General features: G+C 47.2%; 1 protein-coding gene across 3 annotated transcripts in view; it reads right to left on the reverse strand.

Annotated features, from left to right (window-relative positions):
• COL4A2 (collagen type IV alpha 2 chain) overlaps positions 1-17,035 on the reverse strand; it is a 169,700-nt gene that overhangs the window by 57,402 nt on the left and 95,263 nt on the right. For all 3 annotated transcript variants that reach the window (XM_072782394.1, XM_072782395.1, XM_072782393.1), the window contains exons 5-12: positions 10,240-10,374; positions 10,109-10,153; positions 6,981-7,097; positions 5,485-5,556; positions 5,094-5,129; positions 4,924-4,986; positions 3,409-3,444; positions 1,094-1,135 (exon numbers count right to left, since the gene is read on the reverse strand). In XM_072782394.1, coding sequence (XP_072638495.1) covers positions 1,094-1,135; positions 3,409-3,444; positions 4,924-4,986; positions 5,094-5,129; positions 5,485-5,556; positions 6,981-7,097; positions 10,109-10,153; positions 10,240-10,374 — 546 coding nt within the window. The remainder of the gene's footprint in view (positions 1-1,093; positions 1,136-3,408; positions 3,445-4,923; positions 4,987-5,093; positions 5,130-5,484; positions 5,557-6,980; positions 7,098-10,108; positions 10,154-10,239; positions 10,375-17,035) is intronic.

Here is a 17,035-nt window from a genome sequence, read left to right on the forward strand (position 1 = left end):
GACCAGGGGTGAAGTGACAGGACCTACCAGCTGTATAAAGGAGGACTCTGTGGTGTATTCTCAGAGTCCACTAACATCACATCTAAAAAATGCCTGGAACTGCTTGCTCACCTCCCCTTTACCTATTAGGGCACTGATATTTTCTTATTAATATTTGAATCATAAGGAGGGCACATGATGAGATGAGCACTGGGTGTTATACTCTGTTTGCAAACTGAATTTAAATAAAATAAACTAAATCTTAAAAAAAATTTTGAATCAACTCTTTGGAGATTATAGACATTCACTTCATTTTCATTCTGCTTGACATGTCTAATCTCCCTTCCACCCAGTGATTTCTTCCTATATTTTTCTTCTTTTTATGTTATTTTACTGTTCCATCATATTTCATCATATGCGTTTGGATCTTTCAATGGCATGCTTTTAAAATTTTTTCTACAGTAATAACACAAAGAAGTCTTTCCCTCTAGATCTGAGCAGTACTGGGTTCCACTTAGTGTGCTGTTTGATCAAAAAGCACAGCAGAAAACAAAATGAGAATCGGCAAACGGTGAGGCCACAGAACAAACATATTTCATGGTGGGCAGGTGGCTTTGTGGTGTACACGATGGGTTACGTGTTGGTGAGGCTTTGCTTGTTGAGATTTTCACACACATGGCCTCAAGTGATGCTCTTGAAGGCCTGCAGTCCTTTTGTGTTGGCAGCGCAGTGATTTACAGGCACCCACGGGGTCTTCCTGCTGGGCCCGGCCGCCTGGTCCCTGAGTGGGCCTGTGGGTATCACCTCAGTCTGCTCAATCACTGGGGTTCCCCACGTTGGGACACCTCAGGCAATGCCTTTACTTTGTGGGTGCTGCAGATAGCCAAGGTCATGTCTATAGCAGAGGTCTGGTCGGGGCTAACCTACACTGTTGGCTTTCACAGTCTCAGAGAGCCATCACTATGGTTGGAGCCCCTTCCAAAGCCTGACACTTTACAGTGATTATTTCCTATGCAAATGGTCAAAAGATAACTGCACGAAAGCATTCGTTAAAACGATTTACTTCCTAACCACTAACTAAGAAAACCTCCACGTTCCAGTATTGTTTCCTTACTTTTTCTCCTTTCTCTCCATAAAAGCCAAGTCCTCTGTTGCCCTGAAAAGAGAAACAATTTTTCTAAGTTTTTAAAAGTCATTAATCACAGTGAAATAATAATAATAATATATATATTTTTTAGAAAAATAAACCTAAGATCTATTTGCAGCATACTGAACAATTATCCTTGCAGAATATTCTGGAGTCTCCTCCCCAAAGCTATTGGACACAAAAGATTAATATCCTTTCTTTTGTGAGTTCCACATATAAACCGAATAAAAGTCTGAGCCCAGGTAGCACATAAGGTGAACGTGGCTGGGACCACACGGAGTTGGAGAGTGGCACTTCCCAGTGTCTCCTGCGCATTCGCCAAGACGAGGTCTGAGTGATGGAAACCAAGGGGATCGAGAAAAACAACGAGCTGTTCTTTAATACACTGTGCTTTTAGGAAGTCTGTATTTTATACTCTAAGCAAAACCTCGAAAACAGACTAACAGCAGTTATTCTGTTACCCTTGGGAATGTTTTAGTTTGTTGTTCACCATCCTGGGGATCGGGACGTTGGCCGAGTGACCTGCCGTCTGAGCTGGCGCTCTGTGACCCTGCGACCCTGTGGCCGCACGACCAACACGGCGGCCGCCGGCCGTGGGAGCTTGTGTCCCCTGACAGAGGCCTCACCGACGGTGCGGGGCTGAGCTCAGACCTGCTCCCGGGTCCCTCGGACTCGTTAGTACACCTGTTGTTTACAGAGATGGGGGTCTTCGAGTGACAGACCCAGGAAGCAGCCATCTGCCCTGGGATCCTGTATCAGACCGAGGATCACGATTCAGTGTCCCTTCTGCCTCAGCTGTTTCTCATTTTGGCAAGAGAACCCTACGTTCACAAACACTTCCAACCCTTTTCATGATTGTAGGGGATGGTGAGCCTCGGCGTAGGGTGGCCGACTTAGCAAGTGTGCAGCAGATTCACGAGTGGGAGGGACATGTGTTGAACTGACCCCAGTGTCCAAGATGAGCCCGCCACACTCACGCATATTTAGAAACCGTGCTCTTTTCTTTGGCCTGCAAACGACTCTGCTTCCTCCCCAGGGTCTCCACATTCCCACCACGACAGAGAATCACGTGGGGCACTATCTGGTCTTTCTCTCAGCAGTATACCATCCGCCCCCTCCCATGCCCAGAGCGTCTCCGAAAAGAAAAACAAAGCGTTTAATTAAGTTTTGCTTTTTTGCTCCTTTCCCACCTGGCTGGGAGCTGAAATCAAAGCACAGAAAGGCAGCCAGGCTAGATGAGAATGCGATTTGCTGAGGCCCCTGCCGTCCCTCTGCCCCCCGAGCTGGTCGTCCAAGTCCCCAGGAAGTGACCTGGTGGAGGGCGAGGGCTGTTTGTGTTGCAGCCAAGTGGGGATCTGAGGCGACCCTGGGGCTCGGCCGCCCGGTCCTACATCCGCTTCTCTTGGCTCTGGGCCGTTCCCACCCTGCTCGGGGCTGCAAGACGGTGGGGAGCCCAGTGGTGGGGGCAGCTGCCTTAACGAGCTCCAGCCCCAGCCGGAAGCCATGTCAGAGGTGATGGGAAAGGGGGCGGGGGCGGTGGCGGTGGCAGCCAGGGTTCCCTGGAGGTCACAGAGATGAGATTTCTGTGGAGCAGACATGTGAGTGTGTGGGCTCAGGGATGTCCTCAGTCTCGTGCAGGCCATGGGATGGTCTTTAAATGTTGGTGACCACAGCCCAGCACTTCTGACTCATGTCACGTCTTGATCACAGACTCCCCTTGCCAACCTCCTGTACCCTAGCTCTGTCTACAGGCTACCTACCTTCTGGTGCTCCATCCAACTTAGTGACCATTCTCTGATGGAAACTGTACAGCTCTGGGCTCAAGCTTGACTTGAAAATCACTAATGGATCCCCAGAGGCTGACATCACCCTCTGCTACAGCCTGCTTATGTCTGAGTAGGAAGGATGCCACTGGCTCCCCCACACAGATACAGCCACATGTTGTCCCTTCTTGGGCATTAACATGTACAGATAAACGGGAGCTGTTCTTAGATCTGCATTTCCAATCAAACACTCATCAGCGTGATTTTCACACAATGGCAGGTGTTACATGATTTGCAAACAATGAATCATTCAACAGGTCCACTTATTTGATGTGCTGGCTACCTCAGGCATACCTTTGGATTTATCTTTGGCATTTACAACATTAAGTCTCAAAAACCTACAAAATCATTCTCATCATGAAATAAATGATAACATTGTTGTCAACCAAGTAGTTCTATGGTCAGGAAAGGTACAAACAAGGATGGAAGCACCCCCTCCTGCCCCCATAACCAACTTACTGGCTGTCCTTTTGGTCCGGGGGGTCCAGGCGGGCCCTGCATAAATACAAAGAAATTTGTAAACTGTTTTCTTTATCCCAGGACCTAGATAACATCTGCTAGAAAGCTCTGGGAAAGCCATCCACAGTATGTTTAGAAGCCTGTGTAGTATGTATAGAGGTTTCTGGTACATTAGTCTGGGCAGGGAGGAAGGGCTGGAGGCGGAGGGCTGGGTCAGGCCTGGCTCTCCGAACCTGCCCGCTGGCCACGTACAGCTCTTCTGGGCTTGCTTTTCTGAGCTCAGGCTTCTGACTTCACCCATGTCCTACTCCTGCTTGCTCGGATCCCCTGCAAGGTCCCAGGTCATGTCACTGCAGAGACTTCCTCTGCAGGGTTCCCCCCCCCAGGACACTGTGTAGCACTTGTTGCTAGTGGGTCAGCAAATGTGCATGAACACAATTAATGTACAGGCTCAAATGGCAGGGTTGAAAATCCATCTGCAAACATCACTGTCTTTCTGCAAAGCATTCAGTGTCAACACTAAGCTTAGGATGAGGTTTTGAACACACCTGAGAAGAACAGTTAGTGTTTAAGTACAAAGAAGTACGGGCAATTTTACGGCCTGTAGAAGAATCTGTAGCTGTCTAATCAGCTCAGGACACGGCAGGTACAATCTGTTGTTCTAGACTTTCCTGAACTGTGTATTTAAAGATGAAGTCCCTCACTGCTGGTACGTGAGCTGTGAGCCAGTCGGCAGCTGTGCAGCAGGAGAGCAAAGTACCTGTGATCACATAAGCCTCATCTCACTGGTTTTCTGCAAGACGGTCTCTCTCAACCTGGAGCCAGATCTCTCCTATGTTGTTTGAGGCCCGTGTGTCTTACTGCTAAACTTTTGGGGAATGAGAGTCAGAGGCCCAGTGGGGGTGGTGGGGGCAGTGGCTTCTCCCTTCTGGTCCTTTCCTTCCCCACGGAAAGCCCTCCTTCACCCGGGCATCTGTCCTGTTGCAACTCACCATGTCATTCAGTTGCAAAGGTAGAGAACACGTGTAGATTGCCACTTGGGTGGGGCACTAGGGCCACTTGGTTAACTGATGTCTAATATCTCACTGGTGGTGATAGTCACACCCAGGTGCAGTACACCTGCCATGAGGCCATGCTCAGGCAGAGTCCACCACCCCATTATCCACCTACTGAACTTTGATCTCCTTGGCCCAGGGATGACAGGCCCCTCACCAGCAGGCTGAGTGTGGGGCTGAGAGAGCTTCTGTATGACTGGAAGGGCACCCAGCCAGCACCAAGTCAAAATTTGACGTAGTCGGTGGTGATCTGGTGCCCACAAATTTCAAGTCCTCATTCTTCAATCTTAATAGTAGCAAAATGTATGCAAAGGATGACCTATTTCATCTGGACACTTTCTAGAGTGACCACAAGCATCCTAGCTGTACTGTGAAGCTTCCACTTGCATCAGCACTGAAGAAGCTGGATCTTTAGATCCGCCTTGATAGCGGTCCAAGTACCCACACACCCGGTACTTACTGGTCTTCCTGGAGCTCCAACTGGACCCATCTGTCCTATAGGCCCAGGGCGGCCAGGAGGACCCTAAGGAGAGGCAACACAGTCAGCTATTAAGAAAGGCAGGCTGGTATTTGGAGTCCCGAGTCCTTAAAGTTCTGCTTGGGACATTCTCTAATAAAAACAGAGCTTACCTGGAAACCAACCAATCCAGGCTCTCCAGGTTCACCCTAGTTGAGAAGACATAATGTTAAGAGTTCTGGTTCTTAATCATCTTTAGATTTTGTTACATTTTATCACAACTTTGGAAACAAACATATACATTATATCAGCCCTCCCCGGGACTTGGTAATGTTAGCTCCTCTCTGGGGCATTGTGAATACGGGAAAGGTGTGCACCCATAGTGGAATGTCACCCCAATGGGAAATTGATGATTTTTAACATCGTGGTGTTGGGTTGTTTCACCACCCCAGGCGTCCCCTCATTCTCACATCCTCACAACTCAACCATACTTGGAAAACATCATTATTATTCAGGTATTTACACTGATTGCTTAGTCTCAAGTCCCATATCTAGCAAACGTACCCTGTATTTGTCCCGGTCCACACTGGATAGTGCATATGGCTCGCCTTTCTGCCCTTTGGGTCCTTGGGGCCCCTAGGGTAGCATGCACGTGGCAGACAGAGAAAACACAGAAAGACCCGTTAATAGTCAGTGCAGCTATAGCCATCGAGGTGATTAAATACTGACCTTATGGGCAATGTCTATTGTCCTTATGGCTCATTTAGGTTACTCTGAATACCAGTCACAGAGGTGAGATTTTTGCTTTTATAGTTACCCAATATTTTCCTTCAAAATTAAAATGTTAATCACTTATGTGATCTTCAGAAACCCAAATGAATGCTCAGTAAATTAACCCTTTAGGATATCAACGTGTTATTTTTCTTCCTAATAATATTTTTGTCTAGTTTTGGCATTAGGGTGCTACAAATATTAACACACATGCATTCAAGCACCATTTTGGGGAGAGATATGGATCATTCTGTAAAACTGGAATCCTGACAAATATATGTGGTACGTGTACACATACATATGTACATAAGTGTCTTTTAATGCCTGTATATGACATCAGTATTTTAAGCTAATGGATATATTTGTTGATGATGAAAGTTTCATGACATTAGAGCAGACTAGGAAGTGATGGTCCTCACTGAGAAGTTGAAACACATGTAAATGACACAGCTGAGGGAGGAGGATCTGCAGGCGGGGGCGACAAATCCACTAGCTTCAGCAGGAAACACAGGGAGGAAGGTGTGACTGCTCTTCCCCAACCTTAAAAATGCTCTTCTAGATAAAAAGTTTTACCAAATAAGATGTTGGTATAACCCTGACGGGGCACTATTTTGCCGGTACGAGGGTAGCAATACAGTCCTGCAGACCACTTCAAGATTCTCCGCATGGACCTGAAAACGGAGTCTACAAAATAGGTGAAAACGAAAAAGTCTTTCATGAAAAAGAGCTCACTTCTACCTGTCAGAGCTGGAGAATGTTTCTCATGTCCCAGAGAACTTTAGAATCTAACAAAATGGTGCCTAACAGGGCATTCTGTCAAGCTTTAAGCCTTTTTAGTTTAGTTTTGCTATTCCCACTATTTGCTGTTACTTGAAATGCTGCACGGGGCAGACTGTGCTGACATTGGTAAAACTACACAATATCAACCAAATCAATTATTTCCTATCTCGTTTACAGAATGGCTAAGGAAAATGAAGTTCTTTGGACCCAGGGGAGGCATGCAGAGCTGCCTGCAGGGCCACGTCAGCGGGGTGCCAGCTGAGGACAGGGGAGTGATGGGGGGCAGCGTGAGAGGCAGGCTGAGCACGCCCACTCACCCCCGACGTGGGGGCAACAGGGGACAACCCACCCTCCTCAGAAAGTCTCTCTGCGACCATGTCTCAAAGGGCCTTCTGGATGGGCCCTCGAAAGGCACACGACATCCCCCATGCCTTTGCTGACAAGTCCCAGCCAGCTAGCGCCTGGAGACAAGGACCCGTGGCCTGCCCTGTGCCTGTGCTGGTACTTACAGGAGGGCCGAGGAAGCCCGCAGGACCCTCGAGTCCCTGCCGGCCCACGTCTCCTCTGGTCCCGTTGCAGCCGTCGTAGCCAGGTGGTCCTCTGGGCCCACCTTGCCCAGGGTGTCCCTGAGAGGAGACAAGTAAGTAATAAGCCTTCCAGCATACGCACTGCAGTTCTCATGCGTGCTATGATACAACAGCTCTAAACCCTCTCACCCTGCACGAACCGAAGGGGAGAGATAACCCCCAACGAGCAGACGAATGAAAGATTTAGGTAAACAGAGGCACACGGGCACAGTCCTCAGCAGGAGAAAGGCTCTCAAGACAAAGGTCTGTTTCCCATGGGCTCTGGTAAAGCAGTAAATTGTCGGTCTACTGGGGGGTCTGCTCGCAGGGACAGGACACAGTAGGCTTAAAAATTCTAGAAATCATTCTAGAAGCAGCTAGGTCCTGCAAAGAGCAGACTAGGCAACAAGAATGCCTTTATCTTTGTGCCCAACTGAATTTTAGAAAGTGGGTTTGATGGACCCATATCCTACATGGTAAGAGATTCATGCACCCTCGACAGGATTTCATGTGACTGAGCCATATGTAGAAGAACGGACTTCCTCTCATTTGCTTTCATGGGGGGAACACTCCTTTTTAGATTTTAAACTCAAAGAGAAAGCAGGTCAGATGTTCTGAGATGTTGGGGTTGGGGGAGGGAGGGCATCGTGATCAAGTGTCTTTGGAATAAACAAACAGAGTCAGGCTGAGTCTGTGGGCATCCCACCTGCGTTCATCTGGTTCCTGAGACATCCAGGGGCTGGGTTTGTGTGCCATAAGACCACAGCTCATCGTGCTATTTCTTCCACAGCAGATGTGCAGATATAGGCTATCTTACTAGCTTCTTTAAAATTTTGATTTTGTTGACAACAGACCAAACATATGTTCCAGAGTGATTTTCTGAGGCCATGTCAGATGCCTTTCAGATTTACTTTGAAAAATCTGGGACATTTCAAAAGAAATGAACAAATCCTACACAGAGGGCCTGCACTCTGAATAATATTAAGAAAGATGAGAAAAGTAGCATTTTTCTTTTGTTGTATGTTTCTTTGCTTTAGATATCCAAAGGTACTGCTTTAACTGGCGCTGTCAGATAAGAAGAGATCCAACAGACTTCCAGTCGGCCCTCTGAGGGGACACGAGAAATCCTGACTACCCTGTAAATGATGAGGCACAAGCACTCCAGCCGGCAGTGTAGATAGCTGCCTGGTAGCAGCAAGTAAAGGCTTGCTTTTAAGGGGTCCTGGAAGCTGATCCTTCAAATTCGGCAGGAGAAAACATGCTCAGTAGGTGTTCTGCTCACAATCTGTGGGGTTCCGTGATGCTTTTCTTACATTGAGGTCTTCACTCCTCTCCTGAATTATTTGTCTGCTGCTGGTCTTTCTTGCTCTCTTAGAATTGATCTAAGTCATTTCAAGTTATATATCAACCTGATGTTAGTTTGAAATGGTTCTTCAAAGAAAAATTTTAATTATATGGAGCTGATGGCTCATTTTGGCTCAACACCTGATTAAATACAACTCTAAGATCTGACTGTATATCACGTTTTATGTACAATTTCTAAACGGCTAAAATTAGCCTGGTCCTTCAACTTTACATTCCTGAGCTGCTTCGAGGTGGTGGGTGGCACTTTAGCTCACTTTTGTGCAGTTCTAGAGCTCTGTGGGTAGCGAGCGAGGCTGTGTTGCATGGAGATTCTGCAGAAACCTGTTGGTTCCATGCTCACTAGGATCACTCCCTCATGTGATGATACTTCCTCTCTGACTTGCAAAATATTTGCTCCTCTTGTTAAATGGGTATCAAGTGGAAAAACAAATTAAAATATGACTCAGATTAGTTACAATATTTTTCCATGAGATCACTCCATTTAAACTCAGATTTCAGCTTCCAGAAGACAAAACCAGTGGATGGCCCAAAGAGCTCAAAAGAGCAGTTTAAAAACGGGCGATTTAGTTTGAGGCAGTTGGTAGGAAAATATTTGCCTTGTTTACCCTTGGAAATCTAAGGGTTCTTCACCTCTGCCAATTTCTCGAGATCCTGACTGATGGGAAAGTGACTCCCTCGTCCACAGCTGTATGTTGTAACTGGTGCGTGTGAGCCCCCCCACCCCCCCATCCAGGTGATGCTCAGGGTCACCGCCACCCAGGCCTTAGGTCTCTGTGGGTGGCCTCCTCTCTTTAGCTGAGAGCTTCCTTCTCCTGGATGAGAGACGGGCTCTGGAGATCATTCATGGCCTCTTGGTGATGGGTCTCAGGAGCTCCCTCCCTCGCTCCCCTTAAAGGCAGGGGTCTTGCTCATGGAGCCCTGGGAATGTATCTGTGTGTATGTGTGTGTCTGTGTGCACACCCATGTGTGTGCTAACAGGCTGCTGACACAGGCATGGGTATGTGAAGGGCCCAGACATGTGCATTTGGGTGAGGTTCCTAAAGCAGATGTCCTCCTCAAACTTCAGCAACGGTCAACCACATGTGTGATAAACACATCTATCCCCATGGCCAGGATCTGCAGGAAGCAGACCCTGGGAAATCTGCTCACGGGTCCTTGTGAAGAGGGCTGTGAGTCAGGCGCTCTGTTTATTTTTGTATGCCACAAGAAGTAAAGTAAACTAGGTTAGAAAAACACATTTTATTGCATTTGGAGATTTTCTCATAGACAAACCCTGTCTTTTCTTCTTTGCATTTACATGTAGTTGACTTCGGAGAATTTGGGAAGTTGCACCAATGTTTGGCAGGGCTTGGTTACATCCATGTTCTCAGCTGCACTGCTCTATATTCAGGTTCCACCGAAATTTCCAGATCAGCTCTTATTGAGCATATCTGAGTAACACTTGAGCTTTTTATTACAAAACAATGTCCGGCTTTAGCAAAGTAGCCTGGATTCTGAAGCCAAGGCCAGAAGAACGTTTACAAAGGAAACAATCTGTCCAATATTTGACTGGACTCCAGGGGCAAAAGTATGCACAATATAGCCTTACCAGGCTCATGATATAAACAAAACAGGAGGTCTAGTTAGAGATGTTTCTGTAAGTCATAAGCCTATTGCTTTGCATGCATACACTGTTTTAAAAATCCTAACTGTATAAAAACACTTACGGGAATGCCGTCGGCACCTGGGAATCCAGAAACACCTCTCGCTCCCTGTAAAGAAGGCAAACAAACTTACCGGAGGCCAGGACACCCACTGCCCATTGCAAAAGTGGAGGGAGAACCAGCAGTCACCGTACCACGTCTCCTTTCGGTCCTGTGATCCCGGGTGACCCTCTTTCACCCTTGTCACCTTTGCGGCCCTGCAGTCCTGGGAATCCCTGCAGGCCCGGAGGCCCAGTGTATCCCTGGGGGCCCACTGGCCCTGGTTGGCCCTGCAGAAACAACAGAGTTCAATTACGATTGGTAACGACAGATGAGCATTTTTTCATCGCGCTGCTTTTGAAACCACACTTTTCATTCTCAAAGAGCTATGTTCCCAGAACATTACATGTAAACTTCCATCTCCTGCCACAGTTGCAACAGTGATTTCTGGCTTAAAGAAGTCCTAGAGTTTTTTTTTTTTTTAAACAAAATTAAATGTGAGGAAAAGTCATCCCAAACTCAAGTGATGTTATTGTGAAATGCTAGTATTGGGTTGGGATGAAAAGATCCACTTTATTTGGCTTTTTTTTAAGAAAAAAGTGTTTTCAGCTAAAAAGAAAATTTCACACAAGTTTCTAAGATTTTATCTCTATCTCAATATAATGCATGTAACAGATATAGAAATGTGGACTGCACCCCGGTATCAAATGATCCCCAGATGTTTAAGTGATCTCCCCTGTCTCCACACACACTACTTACATACACAGGAGAATTACAGGTTTCTGCAACCTATAAACATCTATGCCCGTAGCCATTGGACATGGACGGTTATTATTAAAAAGTAAAAAGACAAAATGCTGAACCGGTAAGGATGTTGACAAATCGAGGCCCTGAGCCCTGTGCGTGGGAACGTGAGATGGTGCAGCTGATGGGGGTGCATATGGCAGTTCCTCCAAGAATGAGACAGAGAACTGCCCGATGATCCAGTAATTTCATTCTGGGGGTCCTCCTACTCCAACAAGCTGAAAGCAGAGACATGAACTGGTGTCTGTACACCTGTGTTTGCTGCAGCGTCTTCCCCAACAGCCAAAGAGTGGAAGCACAGTGCTCGCTGGAGGATGATGGATAAACAAGACAGGGTCTGTCTGTGCCAGGGACTATTTTTCACCTGGCCGAGGGCCATAGGGGCCTCACCTCTGGGCTTTGTTACTGTTCTTACGTTGCCCTCTACTTTTGGATGTGGGGGAAGAGGTGAAGAATTTCTCTGGGGTGGAAGATACACAATGGAGATTAAGGTGCCATTGACGGATGGGATCTATCCCGAAGCGGGGGACCCCTGTACTCCAACAAAGGGGAGATTTGAGAGGTCCCCTCGGGGCTTCCTCTGGGCCAAGGCCAGTTCTGGAGTCACTGGCTTCTCCAGCTCTACCCTCTACGTGTTCCAGAGGGTCTAGTCAAGGCAGAAATCACCAAATACTGAGTCGGAGCACAAGCATTGTATGCAGTCTTTGAAGAACGTGGTAAAAGGGGACTGTGACCCCTCGCTCGCCTCCTCTTCCTCCAGGACGGCTGTGTCGGAAGGTGGGCAGCCCGACCTTGGACACACGAATCCTCCACTCACCCCAGGCTAGTGCTCAGGGGCCTCAGCACGCAACATTTGCTGTGAGTTTGATTCTGACTTTTGTGGATTTCCCCCGGTTGTGCTCAGTTTTGTCTGTGGCTGGTAGAATGTCACTGTCTTGTGACAACGTGGCAAGCCCCTAAGCCTTCAACTGCTCCTAATCGTAGTGAGGCCTGCAGCTTGTCCGTGTTTACAGTGAGCAGCCTTTGGGGGATAAATGCTGTTCATTAGCACCATCATTTCTACTGTCTATAAGTGGCGTCTCCATCTGGGGGGTTACCGCATGCAGCCGATGAGGAGGGTGCATCTGCTTTCAATCAAAGCGGAACGTGTGTATCTTTGCGATGGAAACCCACAGTCTCCTTGTGCCCTCCTGGAGCTTTTCCTTGATTCCCTTTGATGGGAAAAGTGATCACGACATCATGTACTCACTTTCCTGCCATTGTCAGTGGACTTCTTTTTAGTCTTTGTTTCTTGGATGGGAAGTCTGGCTTTGGGAATAAAACGAGTCTTTCCTTTTCTGGAGCAGGCTGTCACTGCGAAGTTCCCATAAAACCAGCCATTTTAAAGTGGTTCCCAGCACATTCACAATGTTCTCTAAACACCAGCTCTCTCTGGTTCTGAAACATTTCCATCGCCCCATACCCACTGAGCAGTCACTCCCTACCACCCTACCCTAGCCCCTGGTCCCCTAACCAGACTGGTATCTGCTCTGGGTGTTGATGGGATCTATCCATTCTGGGTATTTCAAGCATCTGGAGTCATATGTAGGTTATGTGATCTGTGGTGCCTGACTTCTTCCACTTCACACAACATTTTTGAGGTTCTCCTGTGTGGTAGCACCAAACAGTACTTGATTCACTTTCATGTCTGGACCACATTCAGTGGATGAATGGCCACAATTTGTCCATCCATCCATTAATGAACACTGGGGGTGTTTGCACCATAGCGTTGCTGTGAATAGTGCCACGGTGGATACGCACACACCTGTTGAATTGAGTACCTCTTCTCAACTCTCCTGGGTATAAACTTAGGAATGGAATTGCCATCTCTTTGGGCAATTCTGTTTAACTTTTTCAGGAGCCGCCATGTTGGTTTCCACGGTGGCCTCACCATGTGCCTTCCCAGCAGCAATGTGTGGGAGTTCCTGATTTCTCCACAACCTTGCTAGCACTTGTTATTTTCCATTTTTTAAAAATTACAGCCCTCGTAGTGGGTGTGAGGGTGGTGTCATTCTGAAGAGATTATCTTGAGCTTCTCACAGATGGAACATTTCACAAATTCCATCCAGCTTCCGCCCTGGGGAGGGCCAGGAAGAGTCTGGAGAGACTCTGAATTAGACCTTAGTCCCCAGGGACTAGACCCTCGCTCTTGCCCACGGGGTACGCCCTGTGCTGCTAGAGCTAGATGGGCATTGACGTCAAGGTCTAAGACCTGGCTGTGTTTCAGCAGTCAGCCCTGAGATTTCCCCGAGGATATCCTGCCCGCCAGGGCATCTAGTGTGATTGTAATGAGTGGCTGGAATGACCAGGTAATGAAAAGGATCTTCCTTTGTGCTAATGACCTTCAACTTCCATCCTTGGTGGAAAAGTCACAATAGGAAAACTTGTTTCCATATCTTCCCTTCCTTCTATTGGAAGTGATACTGAAAACAAAAATTACCCCAGACAGAGTTGGATTTTAGTTGGGATGACTTTGCACAAATCTCAAAAGCTCCTAAGATTCTTGCAATTTACTTGATAAACGTATTTCCACAAAGTATTTGTTAAAAGCCAGCAGACACTGAGGAGAGAGTATGTGATCCCCACCCACCAGACAATCTGATTCATATCCATGTGTTCCTTGCTGAGAAACAGGACAAAGATAAGCATCATTTAACTGTGCATCTTCTGGGATGAAGCACTGTTACAGGTTTTCAAAAACTGCTTATCTCATTTCATACCCCCTGCCGAATGCATGACTGACCATCACCCCCAAAGAGCCAACTGTCACGCAGTTAGGTCTGGGATAGGGTGATCCCAAAGCCTTCCACCTGCCATTACACTGCTGCTGCTCAGAGTGAGGTCTGGCAGCTGTGTCAGCAACACCTGGGAGCCCATGAGAAATGCAGAGTCTTAGGCCTGGCCCAGACCCACCCCTGCCGAGGTGTAGTGAACACCATCTCCAGGAGTTACTCTGTGCAGCAGAGTGTGAGGCTCACTGCCCCATACCACCCTCCTTCCCTTCCTGACGTTCCCATAGCAGGACTGGTATCTTTTTTTTTTTTTTTTTTAAAGATTTTATTTGTTTATTCATGAGAGACACACACAGAGAGGCAGAGACACAGGCAGAGGGAGAAGTAGGCTCCATGCAAGAAGCCTGATGTGGGACTCGATCCCAGGTCTCCAGGATCAGGCCCTGGGCCGAAAGCAGCACTAAACTGCTGAGCCACCTGGGCTGCCCAGGACTGGTATCTTTTAATAAAAATCTCAAGCATGAAGGAGGATTTTAGAAGAAAGGTTGAGCTTACGGCATCAGGCAAAGGAAAATCTAATAGTTATGTTTGCTAAGGACTATTCCTAATTAAATGTTCATGGTCTTATGCTCCAGTGCTGTCTGCAACAGGCCAGAGTAAACTTTGATCCCTGCGAGGATGGATGGCTGCTCCCTGTCTCTCCCTTCTTCAAATCACTGGTGGAGTATGTGTGGGATCCAGGGTCAGCTTTGGAACCTCAAGCCTGAAAAGGCGGATAGAATGAGTCCAGACTTGAATACACATTGCTTAAATACCACGGCGGTGGACAGAATGCTCTTAAAGTCCTGACACACTTACTAGCTTTCCTGAACTTGGAAGTTTCACTTCTGAGAAAAGGTAGGATTGCATCAACTGGGAGCACCAGTGGATAACTCTGGGCCTTCAGACACTGACATGAAGGAGCGGGACTGGTGAGCAGTGGGGGTCCCACAAGCGTCACCTCCCATCCCACCACCCCAAGGAGTGCCTGTTTCCATCCAGAGCTTATTATCCGTACAGTTCTCGGTGGGCAGGAGCGTCAGAAGAGCTTCCTTTTCCAGGGACGGATAAAGAGAAGTGTTTCCAAGGATAAAACCTGCTTCACTGCACATCAGGATTTTAAATTTACAGTACAGTATTTTCCTGGTAAAATAAGAATAAACCTTTCATGACTTACTGGCCAACATGTGAATAGTAGGAAATCCCTTCTCTTTCTGAAGTTTGCTCTTCCTGTCTTGCCTTTTATGGGCAGTGGGTCCCAGCAGACACCCCATATCCTCTCCAGTCCCCTGGGCAGCCCCTCCCTTCCTCGGCTTTTGGCAGTGGATTCCAGGCTTTCTCGGCCCTCCAGAGGCTGCCCTTCTTGGTGACCCTCTGGGGATTCCAGCCCAAGTCCCAGCTCGTTAGAAAATACATAAAAATGGCCCAGAAGCCGGGAAGGACTACTTTTTAGGATCCAAAAAAAACCAATTCCTTCACTAAAACTTGGAATCTACTGTTCTTAGGGACAATCATTACCATTTGTGAGCAATTTTTTTTTTTTTGGATGAGCCTGGCAGGATGAACGGACATTGTATTCCAAGCTAATAATAACGTGGACTTATTTGCATAGTCCCCAACCTGTATAGTAACACACAACTAGCAATGGGCAGCTGCCTAATCCACACAGAGCTCCTGCTAAATCTGCCACCTTTTGTCTATAGCTTCTTATTTCATATAACAGAACATCAGCCTTGCCACGAGTACTGTTCCAAATGAAGGGTTCCACCTATCTGGGGTAGATTCATACTGGCTTTAGAATTCCTGCTTTCCAAAATTATTTGGCACAGACTGTAGCACCAGCATCTATGCAAAGGGAACACATCCATGTTAAGGAAACAAACCTTGACCCTTGCCTTGCTCCAGGTACAAAAGTGTGGTCACAATGGGTCCTGTGCCTGGACCTATGAGCTAAACTCTGATGTTTCTAAAGGAAAACACAGGGAAGAGTCTTGGTGACTTTGGGTTAGGCCAACATTTCCAGATGAGACACAAAGATCATGAGCCATGAAAGAAAAAAAAATGAAAACACTGGAGGGTTTGATCTTAAAGATACTGTCAAGAAATAAGGAGCAGGCCTCTGGGGAGCATATTTCTAGAACACATATCCGATACATGATTTTTATCCAGAATACAGACAGAATGCCTAGAAATCAAGAATGAGAGAAAACCCACATGAGATCTCAACAGACCCTTGCTCAGAGAAGGTGAGCAGATGGAAACCGAGTGCACAGAAGCTGGTCTGCACCGCTGGCCACCAGGTAGGTCTGAGGTAAGACAACCGCAGCCCTGGGGCGGTGGGTCACACAGGCAGACCACCCTGGGTCCTGCGGGGTCCTGCGGGGGGGGGGGGCTTCAGAGGAGTCTGCTGGTGCAGATGCAGAGTGGGGCAGCCCTTCTGGAAAAGCGTGACAGTTTTTTATAAAGTTAAACATATGTCCTACAGGTAACTGTTCACAATGGCTCGATTTATTTTAGCTAAAACCCAGAAAGAATCTGAATGTCCATTGGCTGATGAGTGGACAAACTGGTATGTTCATAAAGTGGAACGCCACTTAGCAATACCCAACCCTAACCCCATGTACACAATAGTGAGAACAGGTCTGGAGGGAAGCACATGCCGCCTGTCCTGTTGAGAGGATGCTATTACACTATCTGACTTATGCAACATTCTCGAGAAGGCAAAACCAAGGACAGGACCTAGAGCAGTGGTGGCCAGGGGTAGAGGTGGAGGGAGGGGACAGATGGAGGCTTTGTGGGGGCCACAAATCTGTTTTATATCTCGATTCTGGTGGTTGTTACATAGCTGTACTCATTTGCCAGTATTCACTGAATTCCATGTAAAAAATACATGATAAAATTAACCTAAAAACAAACAGAAAAGGAGTCTGATAAAGGCAGAGATTAAGAAGACAAGGCCTGGTGTTCACAGGCATGTCGCATTTGACCAAGTCCTTCTGGTACGTCCTTATAAGTGAATTTACAAGATAGATAATTTGCAAAGGAAGAAGAGTGGACACTTAAAATGCCTTATTAGAAAAACTTAGCCAAATGCTATTTAAAAATGTCTGCTAGGGAAATGAAAAAAAAAAAAAAACCCACAGAAACTAAGGCCTCGTCTGGAGTCTGTGTCTGGAATCTGGTCTGTGGAGCGTGGGGTGGACAGAAAGAGAGCCGTCCAGCGCTCAGCCCACCCAGCCGCAGAACCAGAAGCTGGTCAGGCTGAAATGAGGTCCAGGAGTCAAAGACAAGTCCAGGATGTCCCTGGCTTCCACGACACACAGTCTTCATAAAGAAC

The sequence above is a fragment of the Canis lupus genome, chromosome 17 (assembly GCF_048164855.1).
Source record: "Canis lupus baileyi chromosome 17, mCanLup2.hap1, whole genome shotgun sequence".
Classification (NCBI taxonomy): domain Eukaryota; kingdom Metazoa; phylum Chordata; class Mammalia; order Carnivora; family Canidae; genus Canis; species Canis lupus.